Source organism: Porcisia hertigi, chromosome 35, assembly GCF_017918235.1.
Source record: "Porcisia hertigi strain C119 chromosome 35, whole genome shotgun sequence".
NCBI lineage: Eukaryota > Euglenozoa > Kinetoplastea > Trypanosomatida > Trypanosomatidae > Porcisia > Porcisia hertigi.
This window is the reverse complement of record NC_090594.1, coordinates 1,835,536-1,856,299: the sequence shown is the minus strand read 5'-3', so window position 1 is coordinate 1,856,299 and position 20,764 is coordinate 1,835,536. Positions and strand designations below refer to the sequence as shown.

The 20,764-nt window shown below is 54.5% G+C and overlaps 7 protein-coding genes across 7 annotated transcripts; all 7 read right to left on the bottom strand.

The window, feature by feature from the left end:
• Positions 1 to 288: 288 nt before the first annotated feature.
• On the bottom strand, positions 289 to 3,330 carry JKF63_01483 (uncharacterized protein; the record flags this gene model as incomplete). The annotated part of the gene is made up of 1 exon (XM_067897530.1): positions 289 to 3,330. One exon carries the CDS (start codon positions 3,328 to 3,330, stop codon positions 289 to 291), a length of 3,042 nt encoding a protein of 1,013 aa, XP_067753687.1.
• A 1,650-nt stretch (positions 3,331 to 4,980) lies between these two features.
• JKF63_01482 (uncharacterized protein) lies at positions 4,981 to 6,030 on the bottom strand (the record flags this gene model as incomplete). The annotated part of the gene is made up of 1 exon (XM_067897529.1): positions 4,981 to 6,030. One exon carries the CDS (start codon positions 6,028 to 6,030, stop codon positions 4,981 to 4,983), a length of 1,050 nt encoding a protein of 349 aa, XP_067753686.1.
• A 1,721-nt stretch (positions 6,031 to 7,751) lies between these two features.
• On the bottom strand, positions 7,752 to 8,504 carry JKF63_01481 (uncharacterized protein; the record flags this gene model as incomplete). Its single annotated transcript, XM_067897528.1, has 1 exon — positions 7,752 to 8,504. One exon carries the CDS (start codon positions 8,502 to 8,504, stop codon positions 7,752 to 7,754), a length of 753 nt encoding a protein of 250 aa, XP_067753685.1.
• Positions 8,505 to 11,080: 2,576 nt separating this feature from the next.
• JKF63_01480 (uncharacterized protein) lies at positions 11,081 to 11,503 on the bottom strand (the record flags this gene model as incomplete). Its single annotated transcript, XM_067897527.1, has 1 exon — positions 11,081 to 11,503. One exon carries the CDS (start codon positions 11,501 to 11,503, stop codon positions 11,081 to 11,083), a length of 423 nt encoding a protein of 140 aa, XP_067753684.1.
• A 1,333-nt stretch (positions 11,504 to 12,836) lies between these two features.
• On the bottom strand, positions 12,837 to 14,234 carry JKF63_01479 (uncharacterized protein; the record flags this gene model as incomplete). Its single annotated transcript, XM_067897526.1, has 1 exon — positions 12,837 to 14,234. One exon carries the CDS (start codon positions 14,232 to 14,234, stop codon positions 12,837 to 12,839), a length of 1,398 nt encoding a protein of 465 aa, XP_067753683.1.
• Positions 14,235 to 15,235: 1,001 nt separating this feature from the next.
• Positions 15,236 to 16,243, bottom strand: JKF63_01478 (uncharacterized protein; the record flags this gene model as incomplete). The annotated part of the gene is made up of 1 exon (XM_067897525.1): positions 15,236 to 16,243. One exon carries the CDS (start codon positions 16,241 to 16,243, stop codon positions 15,236 to 15,238), a length of 1,008 nt encoding a protein of 335 aa, XP_067753682.1.
• Positions 16,244 to 19,047: 2,804 nt separating this feature from the next.
• JKF63_01477 (uncharacterized protein) lies at positions 19,048 to 20,220 on the bottom strand (the record flags this gene model as incomplete). Its single annotated transcript, XM_067897524.1, has 1 exon — positions 19,048 to 20,220. The coding sequence occupies one exon, from the start codon at positions 20,218 to 20,220 to the stop codon at positions 19,048 to 19,050; it is 1,173 nt and encodes a 390-aa protein (XP_067753681.1).
• Positions 20,221 to 20,764: the final 544 nt, after the last annotated feature.

Sequence of the window (20,764 nt, the reverse complement as noted above, 5' to 3'; positions counted from 1 at the left end):
AAACACACACAGACACACACACGGAACCAGACCCACGTCTGAGTCGAGCGGTGCAGTGTGAGAGTGAAGAAGGGGAAACGAGAAAAAACAAAAGAGAGAAGGCTTTTTGTGCACGGGCGCGCACCGGTGTGTTTGTGTAGTGCGTGAGAGAAAAAGCAAGGCGGGGACCGGCAGCCCAGAATCCGACCGGTAAGCGGCGGCAATTTGACTTCTATGCACGCACATCGCTACGCACAACTCGACAGAGTCAGGAAAAAAAAAGCAGACACATAGAGATGGATGAGTTCACTACCGTGTCCCGTGCTTGCGCATGGTGCCAATACCAGGAAGCGAGCAGCTGCCCTTTGCTGCCGCTTGCGAGACACCAGAATAGTCTGCAACGGAGGGGTGACGGGCAAAAATCTTGTTGTAGTTCTCTTCCCTGTTGATGAGCTCCAGCTTGTAGACGCGCAAGTCCTCGTGGGCCTTTTTCAAAGCCCGCTCCTTTTCATTGATGTCCCGAAGCAATTTGTTAATTAGTTCGACGTCTTCTGGTCGAGACTCTCGGTAGTCGTACTTGTACTGGAGCTTTTCCGCGCTGTCATGCATTTGGTCCACGACAAATTGGTGAGCGCGCCGCTCCTCAGCCTGTTGGCGTGAAAGATTGTCCACCATGTCGTCATGTGCAGCCACAAGCGCATCCAGCTCTTTCTTATGAGCGATGCGAAGCTGCTCCATGTCTGCCGCACGACGGTTCTGCTCAGCGGCTACGGCGGTCGCACCGTTGCGCTTCTGCTCAGCGAGGTCCTCCAGCAGTTGATCACGCTGGGCAGAAACTCCTCCCAACTTTTCCTTCGTGGTAGCCTCCAAGGAAATGAGCTCCTTTATCTTGGCCTCCATCGCCTCAAGCTTGCGCTGCAGCTCACCACGCTCGGTGTCGTGAGCTGCGGTGAGCTCCAGAAGCTGCTGCTGCTGCTGTACCTTGTGCTGTGCAGCGAGGTCCTGTAATTCCTTTTTCTGTCGTGCCTCGAGCGCCGCCACAGTGCGTTGCAAGTGTGCCTCCGCGGCTGCCAAGCGCTCGCCGGCGCGCGCCTCTTTCTTGGCAAGCTCCTCCTTGTGAGCTGCCACGGCGGCCTCATAGCGCTCTCTCTCGGCACCAACCTGCCGCTGCCGCAGCAACTCGAAATGGTTCGCCTCCTCGCGAAGTTGCGCAGTTGCTTTGTCACGCGCGCGATTGAGGGCGGCAGCGGCTTCCACCTGCGCCTTGGCCATGGTGGCTTGCAGCTGCGCGACTTCTGCCTCTCGCTGCCGAAGCGTCTCACTGCTGGCCGCTTGAAGCGCTTCCATCTCGCCTCTAGCGTGTATGAGCTGCGCCTGCAGCTCCGAGATACGCGCGTTCAGTTGCGTCGTATTTTCTGCCGCGACCGCACTCATAGCAGCAATTTGGTCGGCATAATCTCGTTTTTGGGCAGCAAGCCTGGTTTCTACATCGCGGCTCATCGAGAGAGCCTGTGCCGCTGCGCCTTCCTTTGCTTCCTGGATTGCAGTTTTGTGCTGAGCCTGGATCGCCTGAAGCAATGCGGCGTGGTCACGAATAATGCTATCGATCTTCGCAGCGCTCCTCTCCGCCTCCTCCCGCAACGCCTCGGCGTGCGCGGCGTCTGCAGCTTTGCGGGCTGCGGCGTGCTCTGCCTGCGCGCGCTCTAGAGCACTCGCCTGAGCGGCTGCCTCCGCTGCGCCGTTCCTGAAAGCGTCCAGTTCAGACCGCAGCTGGTTCAGCTGCTGCTGAAGCTGGAGTCGCTCTGCCCCTCTCTCCTCGGCAAGGCTTTGGAGCAACGCCTCTTTCTCCTCGCACCGAGCTGTCAGTGCAGTGACTTGTGCAGTAGCGACCTCTGCCTCCTGCGTGGCTCTCTGCAACAATTCTTTGGTGAGAGTCACATCCGCCTGGAGTTGTTGCACCTCTGTGCTGTAGTGCAGTTTGAGCTCCTCAAGCGCATCTGCGTGGGCTTTTATCAGCCTCTGTTGCTCAGAGGCTGAATTGGACTCCAGCGCTGCACGCGCGCTTCGCAATTCCTCCATTTGTTGGGCCTGGGAGATGCGCGCTGCCTCTTCGGCCTCCAACAGCGCATTCGCCAGGCTTTGCTTTGCGTGCGCCGCCTCTTCGTCGTGCTTCCGCTGTGCCTCTGCCAATGCCTGCTCAAGAGACGCGATGCGACTATTCGCCTCGCTCAGCTTCGATGTGGCCTCGCTCAACGAAGAGGCGTGAGCGGCAGAGGTACAACCTAGATCGCGCAACTGCGCCTCTGCGGCATCCCGTTGGGCCTTGCTGGCAGTGAGCGCAGTTTTGCATTTCTCGAGCTCCTCAGCCAGCGCCTCCTTCGAGGTGGATAGAGACGCCTTCTCGTTCTCCAGTGCCTGCACTGCAGCAGTTTGGCGCGCGCTGAGCGCCTTCTCGGCCGCGAGCGACTGCTGCACCTCGGCGCATTGCTTTCGTAGAGCATCTCGCTCAGAATCCGAGGAAGCCAGTTTCGCCTCCGCCTCGCTTTTGAGCCCATTATCAACTGCACGCAAGCGCCGCTCGGTCTCCAACTCATTCTTGGTGCCCTGCACCTCGGCTTGCAGCGCCTCCAACCGCGACTGGACCTTCTCGAGCGAGGCTGCCAACTGGTCCTTCTCATTAGACAACATCGCACATCGCTGTAAGGAGTCCTGCAGCAGCTTGGACTTGGACTGGACTTGCGTGCTCATCGACCCCTGCACCGTGGCCAGCTCCGCCCGTAGTGCATCAACCTCCCTCGACCACTCTCTCTTCAGTTTCTCCTCCAGCGCATCTCGTGAGTCAAGCTGCTCAGCGAGCATGGCGTTGTACTTTTCGTTGTACTCGCGGACGAGAACCGCCAGCTCGGCCTCTTTTTTTTCGCGAACTCGCTTCGTCTCTGCCGCCAACTCGGCTGCCATTCGCTGCTTGTCCTCCCGCAGAGCGCTGTCATACCTCGACTCCTGCTCGCTAGCCTGTCGTGATAGAGCCGCAAGTCGTGTCTTGAACTCCTCCTGGGCTGCCTGGAGCTGGTCCTTCAGGGACCGCTCTAGGGACGCTGCCATGTTCACCTTGTCCGCTTTCAAGGTGCGGACCTGCTGCTGAAGTCGCTCGAGCTGCGACTCATATTCCTGGCAAAGCTTTGCGAGTTCCTGTTGGTGCGACTGATGCAGCCACTCGGTGCGCTGCTCGTTGTCTTCGGAGTTGTTGTTCAAAGTGTAAATCACCTTGGTGAGCTGTGCAATCTTCTTACACATCTTGTAGTGCTTGTCGTCGTCCTGGACGACTAGCGACGCCCGTGTGTTACGCAACATCGCCCCCTGTTCTCCCCTCCCCCCCCCCTTTCAGCTCCCGCCCTGCCCAAAGTGCCACTGGGGTCGGTAAATTTGTCGGCTTTCCCTTTATGAAGGGATCTAAAAATAGTTTTTTTTGAACCAAAAAATATATATAAGGGGGGCACACGACCACAGCTGCCGCAACAAGAACGTGTGTGTGGGTGTGTGTGTTTTTTTTTTTTTTTTGGGGGGGGGGGGGGGTGACTGCACCCTCTCTCCCTGCACTTATCGTATGTCACGGATGTACCACTGGGGGCGTAAGGTGGGGGAGAAGAGGAGCGCGGAAGAGGTGAGCTCGCTGGTCGGGGGAGTTCGGAAAGGGGGAGGGGGGGAGGGGTGGTGGAGGAATAAATGAAGCAGCACAAACAGTTGAGTGGCGGAGAAAAGACCACGAACATGCGCAATGTCAAACATCGGCTCTGGGCGCAGCGCCAACCGTCAAAATACAAACGTGCGAGTGTCCATTTCAGTCACGACTTGCATTGCCCTCCTCTGCCACTACACTTTTGGCATCACCGTGTTGCAGAGACACACACGCTGACATCAAGACGGCGACTGAAACGCTTTGCGGAGAACAGGGCTCGTGAGCGGCCCTTGAAGCCCGGTAGGGGGGATGGGGGGGGGGGCAAAATGGGGTGAAAATCCTCAGCGCGCGCCTTTCCAAGAGAGGAAAAGGCGACGTTGTTTTTCTGGACTGCACGTGTTTGTTCTTGTATTGCGGCGCGATTGTGTCATGAGCGACATCGCCTCCGCTGTACCTTTGTTGTTGACGTTTTAACGACTGGAGGAATGTTTCCTTTTTTTTCTTTACAGCGAGCAGAGGCGCCGTGAAAAGAGGCGCGGCCTCGGGGGACACGTCGACCACCGCGTCTCCCCCCTCAGGCTCAGGGAGTCTTTTCTCGCAATATTCATCTTTTTTGTTCCTCAGCACTTACTTACTCACAAACCACAAAACCCACGGAAAATTTGTCGTCAAGGATGAGGGAGGGCAGGAGCGAGGGAGCGAGGCGGCGGCGAGCTAGAGACCCTGTGTGACGCCGAGTCGAGTGAAGAAACAGGAAGCAAAACTGAGACAGGGAAAACTGCCACCACAACAGCCACCCCTGCAGACGCACGCGCATAAATGTGTGTTCGGATGAACCCCCGATGACACTAGCACCCAAGTCGCCGTTCTCCTCGAATCCGCCCACTCTTTGACGCGATTACTTATTGAAACGCGGTCCAACAGCAACCACCTAGAAGGGGGAGGGGAGTGTGAAGTGTCCAAACATCACAAAGAGGAAGGGGAAGGAAAGAGGAAGAGGGAGCGATGGTGGGGGACAGCCGGCGAGTCTTATTTAGTACTCGCGTTGCCGTGACCACGACCAGTGACCCAGCAAATCTCCTCGAAGAGTCGCCTCCCCTCGGCCCCCGCCGAAAACTCTCGTGCACGCCACCTGAGCAGGGAACTTACTTTTGTTTTAGATGTCTGCTGCTTCGCAGACTCCTCCCCCTTCATCCCCCCCCCGCCCCCTCAGTACGGCAACAAGAGCACCTATGATAAACGACAGGGAAAAAAATGAAGCTAAGGAGCGAAACCGACGGAGTGGGAGGGGGGGGGAGGAGGAGAGAGAGAGAGCATCGATTGAGTTAAGCCGTGAAGACGAGACCCTGCTTCAATGCGCCAGCGTGTATGTCGTACTGGCAGTTAAATGAGAGGCGGAGCTGATTCCCACCGGGCACTTCGCCGCCAAAAGGCAGGTCCAGGTTAACCTTGGCCGTATCAAAGCCTAACAGCGAGGTTGTCAGATGTGCACCACCGACAAATTTCTTGCGGCAACCTACGTTGAGGGCGCTCTTCATACCCTCACGAGCTTCCTTGTACTCCAGTTCAATCGCGGCATCCATGTTCAGTGCCCAGTCGAAGGCCGTCGCCGCAATTTTCCACGTCCCTTTACTCGGCGTCAACTCCGCCATAAACTCTGCGTCCCTCTTTGCGGTCGCCAGGGAAATGGCGTGGGAGAGGTAGGAATTATGGGTCGTAGAATCAAGAGAAAGATTCGTGCCAATGTGCACGCCGCGAATGAGGCGCTGCACATGGCTTAGGCCCACCGACTGGTCTTTCACGTACTGCACCTGCGTGCAGCCACCGAAGCGCCACGGGTACTGCATCATGGCAAACACGGTGCCCTGCGACACGCCACCCTGCTTTTGGGCCATGAATTGCGTCACGAGCATCGCGCCGGTGCTGGAGACGCGCTGATACATGAGCTGGTAGCGATTCAATGTATTCCATGAAGCGGCAACAATATCACTGAAGCCATTCATCTGCAAGTTCACTTCCCAGTGGGACATCTGCGGGTTTGCGAGAGCCCACTTCGTCGAGATCATCGTGTTCTGTGCACTGCGAGCAACATTGAGTGTGATGCCCTCCTGGATCTCGTTGTTGTTACCCTCCAGGAGGACGGATTGCGCCTTGCGGAACATGCTGTCATAGGTGACCATCTTGCTCGGGTGCAGCGGTCCCTGTTTTGCAGAATCCGCGAGCTTCTTCTCATACGCGTCTCGGCGCCTGGTTGCGGCGCTTTCGTGGGTCTCCAGCGACTTCTCCACATCCACCACCATGCGAGTGGCAGGTTTCTTCTCTTCAGGGGACTTCTCTGCCCCGCTCGAGGAGCCGCGCAGCCACTCCTTCAGCATTGCCTAAGGTGGGACTAAAAAAAAGAAGATGGGCTTCGATATCGAGGAATGACCGCCTGAAGGGCTCACGATCGAGACACCAGGCGTGGGCTGCAGATGTTTGAAAAAGCAAATTATATAGGCCACAATTTACGGATGAGCAATGAGTTGAAGAGAGGAGAGTGGGAGACTCGTGTCCTCTTTTTGCCCTGTGCAGTCTCACGTGCAACGCTGACTTTGATGAAAGACGGGAGCCCCAGCAACACCGGGGAAAAAAAAACCAAAAAAAAAAGGAGGAAAACAGCTCACAGACAAGGCAATCCCTGCAACACGGCAGAGTGAAGGTCGATTAAGTGAATCGAGGGCGCAGGGCCGTGAAGATGATGATCGAGAAGGAAAGGGATTGAAGGAGTAGATCAGTGCTTAGCACGGCGACAAGCAGCCCCGGTTATTCGGTTGCACTTCTGCCAGGATTCCTGCCAAAAGAACGGCGCGAAAACAGAGAGACTGATGCGCAACGCAGGAGTGACGTTGAGGCCCCTCCAAAATCCTGCGCAGCACCCGGTGCGGCATTGAGAGCAACATTGCAAAGCTGACCAAGCGTTTCCTCGTTGGCCGCTGTTGCACTGTACTGGAGTGTGTGCATTCATGAGTTCATGGGAACTTTTACTGAATGTTTTTTGCTTGTCAACATGGTGCATGCGCAGAATAGTAGTCCAAAAGAAAACTTGAGATAGAAATGTCAAAGCGAGAGGCAATGCCAGAGTTTGGGGGAAGAAAGAAGGGGAGGGGGGAAGCGGGTGGTGGACGAAGCCGGGCGTTGCAGCTGACGAGCGTGCGACTTTCAAAGATGCTTGAGGATAGGGACACCCTGCACCCAGGCATTCACCGCATACTCCCCCTCCCCCCTCAATGTCACGATGGACTAACATTGGAGCAAAGCAGGAGTGCCTTTGAACAGAACCCCTCTCTCGCACCAAAAGCGCGCCATCACGGTCACCTCCCCCCCCCCGGCCTCGACAGGGTCCTCTCACTATCGCTCTCTCTTTGTCGCACCCATACGGCGGGTGCCAACACACATCGAAGCTCGCTCAGACCACGATCCAGAAGAATACACGGGGATCAATTTTTCTTTGCATGTCTTGTACAAATGCACCACCACAACCGCGCGCGTCTATCAACGCGCTCATGGCAGCGACAACACGCGCGAAAACAAAAAGAGAGACCAGGATCATGGGAAACAACGAGGAAAAGAGAAGAACGAAGAATGAAAATCCAACGCAGACGCGGTTCAGGTAAGTCGCACACCGCCCGAGCACAAAATTCTTTGAAATAGAGAGAAAACGTGTGTGTGCGGATTATAGAGTGCTGTGAGTGCACCGGTACAACTCCTCCTCTTAGCGCTTCACATGAGCGAGGAAATGAGGCGGGATGTGTGTGTGTGTGCGTGTGTGTGTGTGTCTCTACCCTTACAGGTCCTCCTCTTCTTTCATACGGGGCACGGAGCATAACAACGCCAACCGAGGAAACCAACATATCAGTTACGCACGCAGCTCTAAGCCCGGGGGCGTCCACAACTGAGCAGCCCTACACCCACTCCCAATCAGAGGTTAACAGGGAGGGGGGCAGTAATGTACGCGCCACGGTAATAAAAGAGCGAACAAGAGGGTGAGAGAAAGCACCAAAGAAAAAACAGATCAGAGTCGCGCCCGCTGGTCAACGTGGCCCTCCCCGCGCGCCGATCAATCCGCCTCAGCCACAGCGGTGAGCCACTCCTCGACCTCGGCGTTCGGCACGCGCTGAAAAGCGGGGTTGGCGACCGTGCAGCGACCCACCTCCACCTCACTCGCCTTGACCGACGATCCGATCGAGCTCTGCAACGCCGCGAGCGCGATCATCGCGGCTTCTTTCTGTGACAGCGTATCAAAATCAGTGCCCTTCTGGCGCTTTTCCAAGAACGCCATCGCCTCAACCTGTTTTTTGCCAACAGCACAGGCGATGTGCCCACCGGTCCACCCCGCCGGGTCGACGGTGTAAATCTGCGGCCTGAGCGAGCCATCCTCGTCATTCTGATCCATGCCGATGAAGGTGCTCACAACACCCATTGGCCGCAGGCCGGCCTGCTGAGTACGTACCTGTGCTTTGTCGCCCATGCGCTTCGCCAGGAGCGCGATTGGGATCGGCACACCGTAGCGGTAGTGGTAGTCAGAAGCTTCCTCCCGCGCGCGCTGCACCAGCGCCCGACCGTCGGGGGCGCGACCGGTCATGCAGCAGCCGATACCCGGCGTGACCTCATAGAGCGCCGTCACCGAACTAGGACGCATGAGGCGGTCGGGTATCTGGTGCTGTGTCACAACCAAGACGGCATCCTTGCAGCGAATGGCGACTGTCAGAAGACCAGGGTAGGTGACCGCTTTGAATGCGTACTCCACCTGGTACAGTGAGCCCTCAGGACTGAACACGGTGATGTACTTGTCGAAGCCTGCGCGATTCATGGTGTTATCCAGTCGAGTAAAAAAAAAAGGTATCAGAAAGACAAGAACAGCTTCACTCCGGTGTGCGTGTGTGTGTGTGTGTGTGTGTGTCTGGATAACTGCGCAGTGGTGCTATGCTTCAACACGGCGTGAACGGTGGAGACTGGAGAAGAATAACAAAATCAGAGAGAAATACAGAGCAAGACTGATTTGGTCCACAACAGCACAGAAAAGAGGCGCAAAGATGACAGCAGCTCGGGGGCCGATCTTCACAATGAAACGCTCAGGGCCCAGGGGTGAAAAATGTGATCAGCTCAGCAGAGTCGTGCAACAGTTCCAAAGAATTGCAGCAACACGACCCAGAGGGGAAAAGACGATAACATGGGGTTCAACACACCCAAGGCCACTCCTCTTAGTCGGGGAGCTCACGACGCATCTGAAGGATCTGAAAAGCAATGTTTTCATGTGATCTACATGAAAAGACAACAGCGCTTCAAACAAAAAAAAAGTGCGCGCTGAGTATTTTTGTAACTATTGCGCAAGTCGGATCATTTTGTTCGCTGTTTTGTTTCCACGCTTGCAATCGATGTGATATAAATGGGGGGAAAGAAAAACATTCGGAAGTGGGTGAGGAAAAAAATCGCACACACACACAGACACAGAAGTAAAAGACGAGACACATTAAACACACGGAAAAGTGAGCGGCGCAAGCACACCAGTGAAGAGAAAGGAGGCACCCGCTACACCGAAAGAGAGGTGGAAAGAAGCAGTTTGCAGACAAGGCGGGTGGCGACATCACTCATGCGTGCCCTGAGACATCCATGCGCAATAAAGGAGAATGGGAGCTTAAGCGCTGCTTTTAGTTTTGCTTAAAATAACGCTATGTTATTTCCTTTCCCCTATCTCACACCCTCCCCTTCCCCCCCCCCGCGCCTCCGTCCCCCAAAGAATCCTCCAAAGTCTCGGGGAAAAAAAAACACAGCAGAATATAGATGCTTCTGCCCAGGGCGCAAGGAGCGTGTCTGAAAAAACAACGAGAAAAAAACGTGGTGGATAGGCCTTCCGTGTGCGAGTGTGGCAGCGAGAGAGCAGGAAAGGCAGAAGACGAGAAAACACAAAACGCTCGGGTATCACTCCTGTGTTATAAACACATCTCGTCGGTTGGAAGTCAAAAAGAAAAAAGAAAAGAGCAGGACAAACCGAACAGAATAAAGGCCCTCACAACGGGTGAAAAAAAAGGGGGAACCTGAACGGAGTATACATGAAGGGCTCCAAACACGCGCAATGCGCCTCCTCATCCCTGATGAGCGCTGCTGTCCTCATCTCTCATCCCCCCCCGCCCGCCCGCCCGCCCCCGCTTCAGTGTGCCCCCTCAGCGACGTCCTCGGCAAGCGTTTCGTGCACCTATAGGGAGCATTACAAAAGAAAACGAGGAGATACGGAGGGGAGGTATGAAGACGGGGCGGAGATGTTCGATTTGTACAGAGCCAAACGTAACAGCAGGGGCTGAGGGAGAGGGGGGTAAGAAAGAGAAGCAGCCAAAACAGAAAGAGCTGAATAGAATTAAAAGTAGAAGAGCGGAAAGGGGCACCCCTTTTGCTCCTCGTGTATCATCACCAAAGACACGATCGAACCAATCAGACGGCAAAGCACACCTACAGGAAAAAAAAACTCAACTAGACGCATATACAGATGACGACAAAACCCAAGCGATCCTCTAGTCGTCCATTATCGTGCGTTTCTGCTGACTGACTTACATGCGCATTGCGTCGCCCCCCCCCCGTGGTTTGCGCACAACCGCATGCGCAACTTTAGATCGGCGTATTGGTGGATGTCCACGGGTCGAAAAGCCTGTCAGCCGGTGAGATGACACACACACACGAGAAACGAAAAAAAAAAGTTATAAAGACAAAGCAAAATGACGGTCATTCAAGACATAAACGGAGGGGGGAAAAAGATACTAGAGATGGGAGAGAACCAAGAAGGGTGTTAGAGGGTCTGCGATGGGCACTGACACACAAACACACACGCCTTGCACACAGACGAAACAAAAAAAAATGTTCGCGGTGCGAACGAGAATGGAAATCACCGTCACAACATCAAAGAGAGGAAAGGCATTACTTCGGAATAGGGATCTCATCTGCTGTTTTTGTTCTTTTCCCCTTGTCGCTTTCGGGCGTGTGTGTGTGTGAGTGCGTCGCGCGATACGTTTGACCTTGAGAGGATGAGAGCGCACGTACTAGAGTTAGACGCCAAGATGGCAACCGCTTACATGAACCCTGGGAAATGTGTTCCGCCCAGAAACAAAAAACAGCAATCGAAGAGCGGAAAAAACGGAGGCCCCCCCCCCTCTGCCCCCGCGGAGGTGTTGCCGGGGCGGAAATGCCATGCAGAGCCTCTTCGAGACGACCCTGGATTTGCAGGCCACGGGAAGGGCACTGCGGCGCGGGGAACGGCGCTCGGAGACTGGTGGTCGAGAGAAACGCTTCCTTCCTCAATCCTCGCCATCCTCTAGCTCCACAGGAGGATGCAAGAAATGAAACCAGACAAGGAGGAGTGGGAAGCACAGCCAACGCCGCGCACGTATACCGTGTCCCTCACCAGTGCGCTGACTCCTGAACAGTACGTCTGTCAGCAAAGGAGGGCGATCTAAAGTAGTCTGCAAGGACGTCCTTTGGCCATGAAGAGGGATTCTGGGGGTTGAAGAAGAAATCATTGTTGATGGTTAGGCGGTCTTGCAGGGCTTCGTCGCCCCACTTGCACAGCTTATCCGCCTTGTTCTTTGACATGTGATTCATTGTGGACGTTTCAAAGCCGCGGTAGTCCTCATACGTGCTGACCGTACCTTTCTGTGGATAGTCGTTGGTATAACCGGCTACAAACTGTGCGATGTAGTCCGCGTCTGATGGATCTGTCTTTTCCTCTGGGCAAGGTCGTATAGCCACCCCTGAGGGCGCCTTGCTGTCCGCCCTATGGCCAGCCACGCCATCACAGGTTGCTCGCGCTGTCACGCACCCCATCCCGAGTTTTTATATGGCTGTACGTATCAGCCGCTGAGAATTGCACGAAAAATGATGAAGAGGACCAAAAAGAAAATGTATATACATATACACAATTAAAGGAGGAGTATGACGATCTATTTGACACACATACAACAAAAAAAAAACACACGACAAAGGAAAGCAAACAAAGTCTCCCAAGTGCAAGGACTGTACACCACTGGTGGAGTAATTACCTGCAAAAGAAAGAAACCGAGGAGGCGGTGGGCCACAGTTTGAACCGCTGCGCCTGCGTGCACGAGACGGGAGGAAAAAAAAAAGACGAAAAGGTGTGGGAACGAGGAAAGAGCGACACGAGCACGAGACAGCTACCAAGAAGAGTGGGTGAAAGATTCGTACACACGCGTCAGGGTCCCTTGCAGATCAACAACGATGGGCCCTTATGGCTTTCCTTCAAATCCTCCCTTTTGTGTGAAAAGGGAAAGGGGGAGGTGTGGATTAGCGGCCTGTTCTCCTTCGCCTCCTCTTTGAACTCTCCTCCGGTCTTCCCTATTAACTTTTTTGTTGCCTGCGGTGCGGACAACGACGAGGGCGAGACGGCAGGAGTGGGGGGAGGGGGAGGGAGGGAGGGGGAGAGGGGGGGGGAGCCCAATGACGACCAAACAGAGTGTGTGTGCGTTCACCCAATGGGAGGAATCACTGCGTGGGTATAGCGAAAAACAAAAGAAATCGTGTGCACGCAAGCAATGCACAAATAGATGTCAGGGGAGTAGCAGAAGGAGGAAACAGGAGTACAAGCGCAGTGACAGACGGCGACGACGACGGGGATGAACTGGCGGGACCTGCACAAAAGGTCAAGACAGACGCATGGAAACCACAAGCGGTGCATTTTGTTGTTTTTTTACATTGATCAAGTTGATGAAAGAAACAGAGACGCACCTTTGCAGTGGGTTCTGCCCTGTTGTAACCGCCGAAAACCTCCCATTGGGAGGGGGGGGGGGCACTATAGGAGGAGGGCGCGCATGTGTGCATCTCACATGACATCCGCGCCATGGCGTGATGAGAAAAGAGCAGCTTTCAGGTACGCCGCCTTCTTATAGCACTACTTAGAGCCCCTACTGCATGTTTTTGCTTCATGTTCCTGCATCACCTCATGTCTAGCCAAACACATTTTCGTCGCTAACAAGGGAAAAAAAAACGCGCACAGCGGCGCACAAGCATACGCATATCGAGCCGCCACGTGTGCGTCAGTGCGGTTGCATGAGCAGGGGGGGGGGCCTGAAAAGCGAGCAAAGGCGTCGTAACGACAAGGCGCCATTCATGGAAAAAAAAAACATCTCGACCGCAGCATCTGTCAGTGTAGATTGTTTCGGTAAAAACGACTAAAAATACGATCCCCATGCGCTTGCATTGACTGCGCCAGAGTCCGCCGCAGTGGGCCAGTTCGGGTCTCCATCGCTGTTCGAATAGACGCGGGGTCGTTCGTGTGGTTGTGCATCGCGCCTCCCGGCACGTTTGACCCGCCGCCGCCGGCCGCCACGGTCTGCAGCTGGGCGTTGTCGCTCGTTAGCCACCTACCAGGTGCCGTGAAGTCTTCGTAGTGTTTCTCATACTTGTGCTGGGCAATCTTCAGCTTCTCCATTTCTACAAGATTGCGGTAGTGGGGAAGACCGTACTGAGGTGCGAACAAAAATGCATAGCGCATCTCAAACGTTGACGCGCTCGGCTGTAGCAGTGACTCCTTGAAGCGGATGAACTCCTCCACACTGTACTCCGGACGGAACCAGTAGGGCTGGCGCAGCAGGTGAACACCTTGGTTGTAGTGCAGCATCTCCTGCAGCACATGCTCACTGACGGAGTCGGCGATGCGCTCAACATGGAAGCGAAATCGATTGTGGATACCGGTGCGCAGGTCCATGCAGCACGCCGCGGCCGCCAAACCGATGTTTGGCGTCTCGTCCTTCACAGGCATCAACACGTGAAAACCCTGGACACCATAGTCGCCGAAGGGCAGCAGCAGGATGTTTTGAACCGTGATATCGTACGCACGTAACACGTCCCCACATGGCACATCGTCCTCTGTTGTCCAATTGTTAACAAACTTGTCCACGATCCTGTCACGCGGGGTGTCGAGTGGCAGCTCCGCCGCCGAAAGTGTGAGTTCATGGATCGCATCGAGGACATCATCGGCTTTTGTCGCGGCAAATGTGGGCAAGTTATACGAGACCAAGCAAAATGCCTCCGGCGCGTACGACTCTAGGCACACGAGCCCGTAACTACCAAATCCTACCTCAATGTCGAATCGCTGCTCAAGCAACTCGGTGGCGAGGTTCACGTCGCCGCTCGCGTCACGCAGGGACGCAAGCACGTCGTCGACAGACACACCATAGCGGCTAGAGATGCGGCGCAGTGTATCCGCGTTGAAGCAAGCGAGCGGGTGCATTCCCACCGGCATCAGTTCCCCCAGTCGCCCTGAGAGCGTTTGCCGCTCCAGCGGCTTGTAGAAGGCGACACGGTTCTGCATGATGCCGAAAGAGTCGCCGGGAACCCTTATCGTATCCTCGTCTTCTTCGCCGGGGGGCACATCCCTGCTTCGTATTTCCCTCAAAAGCTCGCGGGGCGGCAATGTCTGGTCAAGGTGGCGGCGCTCCGCTTGCGTGAGGTCGTCTGGCGCACTGGCAAAGGTGCGTCGCGTGGTAATGCGAGCCATGCCCGTGCAGCGAACCCACGAACGCACACCGATCCGACGCATTTCTCTTTTGGTAACGTCCCGGGTGTACAAAAGAAGCGCAGAGGGGAGCTCAGAAAGTGGGCTCTGTGCGCATAGGACACAGATCCTCCTAGCATAGGGGAGGGGGAGGGAGGGGGGGGGGGGCACTGAAAATGAATAAGGAGTGGAGGACGGAGTGGCGAGCAGGGAGAAAGGGATGGAGGGAGGGGGGCAACTGATGCGCGCACCAAAAGACACGAAACCGATGCATGATAGTGTCTCCGGTGAGGAGAATAGAGGGGGAAGAGGGGGGGGGGTAGTGAGCAAAGGCACGCGTGAGGCACTGACTCATCGCGGGGCCAACCGCCCAAGAGACGCAGGCGCAGGGGGTAGAGGGAGTCGCTGCAGAGCGGTGCACTTTGTCTGCACTGCTCTCGAACTCAGGACGCAACGAGACTGTCCCGAGTTCGATGGACTCGCATCGCCTTGACGTTCCCACCCACCCCCTCCTCCTCTCGCACGCGGAACAATAGACGCGAGCATGTGCGCCCCTCCCCCGTCTACCAACCAGCTTCGATGTGCCCGGCGCATACATTTTCCCTCTCGGTGGAGATAGCATATAGAAATGCACACAAGGCTTAAAGAAAGCCGCCCAATCTCGGCGGCGACCAAAACACCTGCTGAACATAAAGTTTGCTAACGCAACACTGTGTCTTCTCTGTATTCTGAGGCGTCAAGAGCGACCCCCCTCCCCCCTAACACAAGCCCTCAGAGGGGAAGCCGAGACGACAAGAAAACAGAAGAGTGCGAATCTTGAAGAAAGCGTGTAGGTTCATGTCCCCAGTCGCGCGCACCGGAGACCAACCGACTAAGCTGTGTGTGTGTGTGTGTGTGTGTGGACGGGTGGGTGGGTGGGTGGGTGGGGGTGGGTGGGGGAGAGCTAGGATACCCTTCAAGCATCCACACTGGCCGTGTTTTCCGCCGCTCCAGGTGTAGCCGCGGAGAGGGAAGGAGCGCAACTCCCCCTACTGTGTTATGTGCCTCTACGCGAATCCCTTGTACAACACCTTGATCGTCAACTCATCCACAGAAACCTCGCCGCTTGACTCGTTGTATTGGAGCTCAAAAGCCACCACACCACAATTTTGCAGCTTTCTTTTCTTCGAGACGTGAGTGGAGTTCGGTGGAAGAAAGCGACGAAAGAAACTACGGAAGTACCCGCTGTGGCCCACCACGATCACTTCCTTAAGGGCGGCGTTGCTGCCACCAGCCGCCGGGACCAGATTTGCTTCACTGCTGCCCCCGAAGAGTTGCATGATGAACTTATCCATCCGCTGGTACACGTCGACGCCAACCACTCGATTGCCAGCGTTTAGATAAGGATCAAAAACCGTACCGAGCCTCGACGGGTCCTTGATGGTGCCGAGATTACACGGAGCGATCTTTCCTCGTTCGCTTGAGAGGCTCTGGGCATCGATGTTCTGTGAACCCTCCTGCAACGCTGAGTTTATTACAACGCGCTCCTGCGTCACTTTCAGTCGAGGCGACACACCGATGAGCGCCGTCTCCATCGCGCGGCGCAGATTACTAGACACCACCACCGAAGTTGCGGGGTCGAATGAAATCCCTGCCTTGGCAGTGCGCATGAAGCTGGCGAGTTCCTGCACTTCCCTCTTGCCTTCGCTGCTCAGTGGAGAGTCGATAATGCATGACGCGAAGGGGTCCGTGAAAAAGTCTGTGACCTCACGAATGGCTGCCCTCATCATGCGCATCGGCAAGCCGAGGTTGAATGAGTTAAAGAGTGAATTCCATACAGACTGCCCGTGCCGAATGAAGACTACGCGAATCGCTCGCTTGCCTCCGGGGCTGCCGTCAATAGTGTTCATGCGCATATAATTGGTGCCGTGGTACACGGTTGGTAGGTCATCTGCCTTGGCCATGAAGAGCGCACCACTGGCGTACAGCTGACATTTGGCGGCAGCTAACTTTCCTGCTGGTGTCATCACGATAGCGATGGCAAACAGCAGTGCAACCACCATCCAGAAGAACATTACAGCCTACGTGGGGTACACGAGTGGGCTTGGGTTGAGGTGTATGCGCAGAAGACGAAACCAGACAAAGCCCACTCGTCGAGGGCGTACACACACGGACACCCCAACGGCGCAGATGGGCGAGGTTGCTTGAGATGATGTCAGCATGTTTGGCAGGAAGAAAAGCGACAAGAAGAGTGGGAAAGGGTGGAGGAAGGGAGTGCAAGTCGAAACGCCGAGAGCATGTAAACGGCTCTCACAGCTTGTACAAAGAGAAGCTACAAGAAAAACGCTCCCACACACACACACACACACACAAATCAGTGCGCATACACGCTCTCCCGAACGACACCTGCCGAATAAAAGCCAACGGAATACACGACGTATTCGCCGAGGTCGCGACGGCTTCGCTCATCAAGGACGCCACAGGGGACGCTATACTTGACGCAAATAACGCTTTGCCTCCTTCTTAGTGTTTTTGTTTTTTGCGACTGCATCGTAATCACGAAGGCATCCTTCACGCCCATCTCCATAAAATCGAGGATGTGAAGGAGGACTTGAGGGTGGTTGGTGCTGTTGCTCGTTTCTTCCTCTCAATCGCCTGCGTTGAGAGACCTCTGAAAAAGCCGCAAGGAAGAGGAGAAACAAAAAAATGAAAGTTGTGGGATCAACCTGCGGTGACATCGGTATCCACGCACGCACGCACGCTCGCACACGCAGAGGCAACAAGGGGAAACAACTGACAAGCATAGGAAGAGCAACACAATGGCGTGACGGAAACGACTGCATGCAAAAGAAAAAAAGGGGTCCAAAGGTGAAAGAAAGAAGAGAGACGAGACGTAATGCACAGGCAAATCGTCTCAAACAAACAACGAACAGCCCCAGTCACAACACCACGTGTACTCTTCGTCATCGCCAACACACACACACACACACACACACACACACACACTAGAGAATCGAGTAATTCAAAAAAAAAACAAGCGGGGGGGCAAAAAAAAAGGGAGCAAACAGAAGAAAGCGCACAGAACAGAAAAGAAGCAAAGAAGAGAGAGAGGGAAGGAAGGGTTAATGGGGGAAGGTGGGGGGGGAGGGAGGCGTGTGGTGGCACGCGTGAATAAAAAAGCGTCATTGATGAGAAAGGAAAAAATAATAAAAGTAATAAAACACGACACCATAGCAAAAAAAAAAATCGTTAATGGATAGTGACATAAACGCGACCTCAGATCCCCTTTTCCACATTCGAACAGTCGCATATGTGTGTGAACATTTCTCTTCGGCTTTTTTGTGTGTGTGTGTCGGTGCTGCTCGATTTCAAACAGAGGCGCGCGCTTTCGATATCACTCTCTCCGCCGCCGCTTCCCTCCCCCCCGCACCACCACCACATTAAAGGTCATCTCTCTGCCCTTGACCGGTACTCCGAAATTCTGATGCATGTCACGTGTACATCGTGACAAAGTACAAGAAAAAAGTGAGCGCCAGTTAGCATACGTCCGTTGATGTGCAACGTTCTTTTTTGTTTCCACAAGGATATGTGCTGCAGCAGAATCACTTTTTCCTTGTTTAGATATATATATATACCCCTGTAATATTTGTGTGTGTGTGTAAACCGTAATTCCATGGCAAGCGGCCAGCAACAGGTATCCATGTACGCGCAGCGCGCACACACACACAATACATACATGCGCACAAATCACTATGGGAAGCTCCCCTTCCTGCACCCTCCCCTCTCGTCGATGGCCGCCTGTTTCTGTTTTGTTTTTTTTGTGTGTGTGTGTGCACCTTTTCTTTATCGCTCATGGGCACACGCAGATGCCAATGTACCCGAGCCGCACGATCTCCTCGATGACAGAGGTACACGATAGAGAGGTCCGAAAAATTCACACACGTCACCACTGTCACTGTATCGGGTGATTCACACTCCCTATCAGCACATCTTCGATAACGGGAAAAAAGGGGGGGGAGGGAAAGGCACAGGGAGTGGCACGCAACATCACCGCGACTAGGCAAAACCTCAGTAGGATGAACAATATGTAGACACATATGCATATATATATATATATATTTTTTAAGTTGGCACGCAAAAAAAAAAAGACAGCCATATGGGCACTACTGTGCGCGTGTGTGAGGAGGGGAAGAAGAAAAAGTGAGCAAACAGAGAAAAACTCAGTACAGCATCGTCGAACTTTTAGATTCAGAAAAACCTTTCAAGACTGAACCCCCCCCCCACCCCCCTGGGGTAGAGGGAGAATATCGGGAAGGGGTAGAAAAAATGTGTTGTTGTGTAAGCGCAAATGCTGACATACACGCACACTTGCACACACAAACACACACATACATGTTCTCATAACATGTGTGTGACTTCTGAGCTAGGGAAGGTACACAAGAACAGTGACGTCTTAAAAGAACAATAATTTGTAGAAAAATATAAAAGAGTGTTGCAGGACAAAACGGATGTATGTGCGTGTGTGTGTGGGGGGGGGGGGAGGCGAATCCTAAGTATCGATGAAAAAAACAGAAGAGAAAGGAGGTGTGTGAGAGAGAGAGCGACGCATATACAAGTAAATTTTCCACAAAGTTGGTCCAATATGTTCTATCAAGTACGCTTTGTCGTCTAGGGGGGGTGAAAGAAGGTTTCCCCACGCCTGCCCCCCGAAACATTCACAGCAACACCCACCAACCTAAGAAAAGGCAGAATGGCGCAACATCAAACTGAAAAGTCGCCTTAAAGACACACACACACACACACACACAAAGATGCGCATACGTCGTTGCGCGCAGACATGAGAGCATACACATGGAAGGGAAACCACGCACTTGACTTCTCATTTCCTTGTTTTGGCGTACTTCTTGTTGAGTGTCTCCATCAGTTTTTCGGTGGGGGTGTACATCCCATGCAGCGGCAGCAGCTCACCGAGAATGAGACAGTCCTCTAGCCAGTTTGATTGGGCCAGCTGGAGCCCGGGCAAGCTGGAGTTGATGAGGTGCGCGGCCTCGATCATCACATCCGCCTTCTTGTCGGCGCGGGCATATATAACATGGGTCACCTCGCCGCGCAGCGTCGCCTCCAGCGAGCCCCGGTTCTCTGCAATCTTGCCACCGCATCGTTCGATGGCCATGATCAGAGAATCCCGCCGTTGCAAGGACGGCGTGAGCACTACGGTCATGCCGCTGAAAAGCATTCGGTCCACCCGATTGCATGACTGCTGGGCGGCGATGAGCTCAATGCCAGCTTTTTCTCTGCGAGCCTCCATCTTGTCGTCGTCGTCATCGCCTGCCTCAGCGTTCGCGCCGCCAGCGCAGGACACCGCGGCTTCGTATACGTCCACCGTGGTGTACTGGAACGGTTCAATCTCGAAAAAGGGCGGTAGAGCCGCGTCCATGCCTGGTGGCGCGGCCACGTCCCTGCCGAACACACCGTCTCCTGCCCCGAGCGCCTTGGTGGCCTTGTTCCTAGGAGGGAAAGAAGAAGGGATGGCGTACTCGTTCTTGTTGATCTGGTAGTACGGGTGCTGGTGGTGAGGCAAGTTGGTTCCGCGCACCGTCGCGTTCGCCACAGCCGGCACAGACGTCAGGAGGTAAAGTGAAGGATGAATCTGGCGTGATTGAAGGAGCGAATCCAGCAGCCATGTAATCGGGACGCAGGAAACGTGTACATAGCGCTCAATGCAAGCGCGGCACTTGTCGCTGCGCTCATAGCCGGGTCGGTAGACCACAACGTTCACCTTTGAGGGGTCGAATTCACTGCAGCAAGTAGCACCGTGGCGCTCTGCCATACGCCACTCCACCGCGTGACTTGGGTGGATCACTGTGCGCGGGATGATGCCGTTGAAGTGGATGACGTATCCAGAAAAAATCTGCGGTACACCGCGGCGATCCAGTGGGCGGGCGAATAGGCATAAATGGCAGTATGTTGCCTCCTCCATCTGCTCCACCGCGCAGTGAGTGCACACCCACGCACCTGGCGCGACCTTCGCATTAGCTAGAGTCTCTTGCATCCCTGTGCCTGGTCTACTCAATGTAAACTTCACAGATAGACCCAAGGGAGGGGAATGAGACGGTAAAGTGGTCCTAGAAATAGTAATCGACGCTCCGCGCTGAAGTACGTGGGAGCAAGCGTATGCTGTAGAGTAAACAGAAGGCCGTGGTGGTGTTGTTGACCGTGGTGTTGTCGAAGAAAGGCACACACACACACACACACGCAATTATCGCTGCGGTCCTTTGTTGGGCAATGAGGTAAAAAAGAAAAAACCGAGTAGGGACAAAGGGAGCCGAGCCCAGTAAAAGCAACCGGACAGATACAACAGAAAGAGGAAATATATATATATATATATAGAAACGCAAGTCGAGTTGAGTGATTCGGTACTGGGGCACTCTAAGAGCGATCCCATCACCATCATCGGCGTCGCGCGCGAGTGGTGCAGGAAGTGGTTGGGGCGACAAGAATAGTGCAGAAAAAGAGTCGATAGGTACCGCGCAAAGGGAAGGGAAGAAGGGAGGCCAGAGATGAGAACGGCAAGGAAAAGGAGAATGGCAAACGGA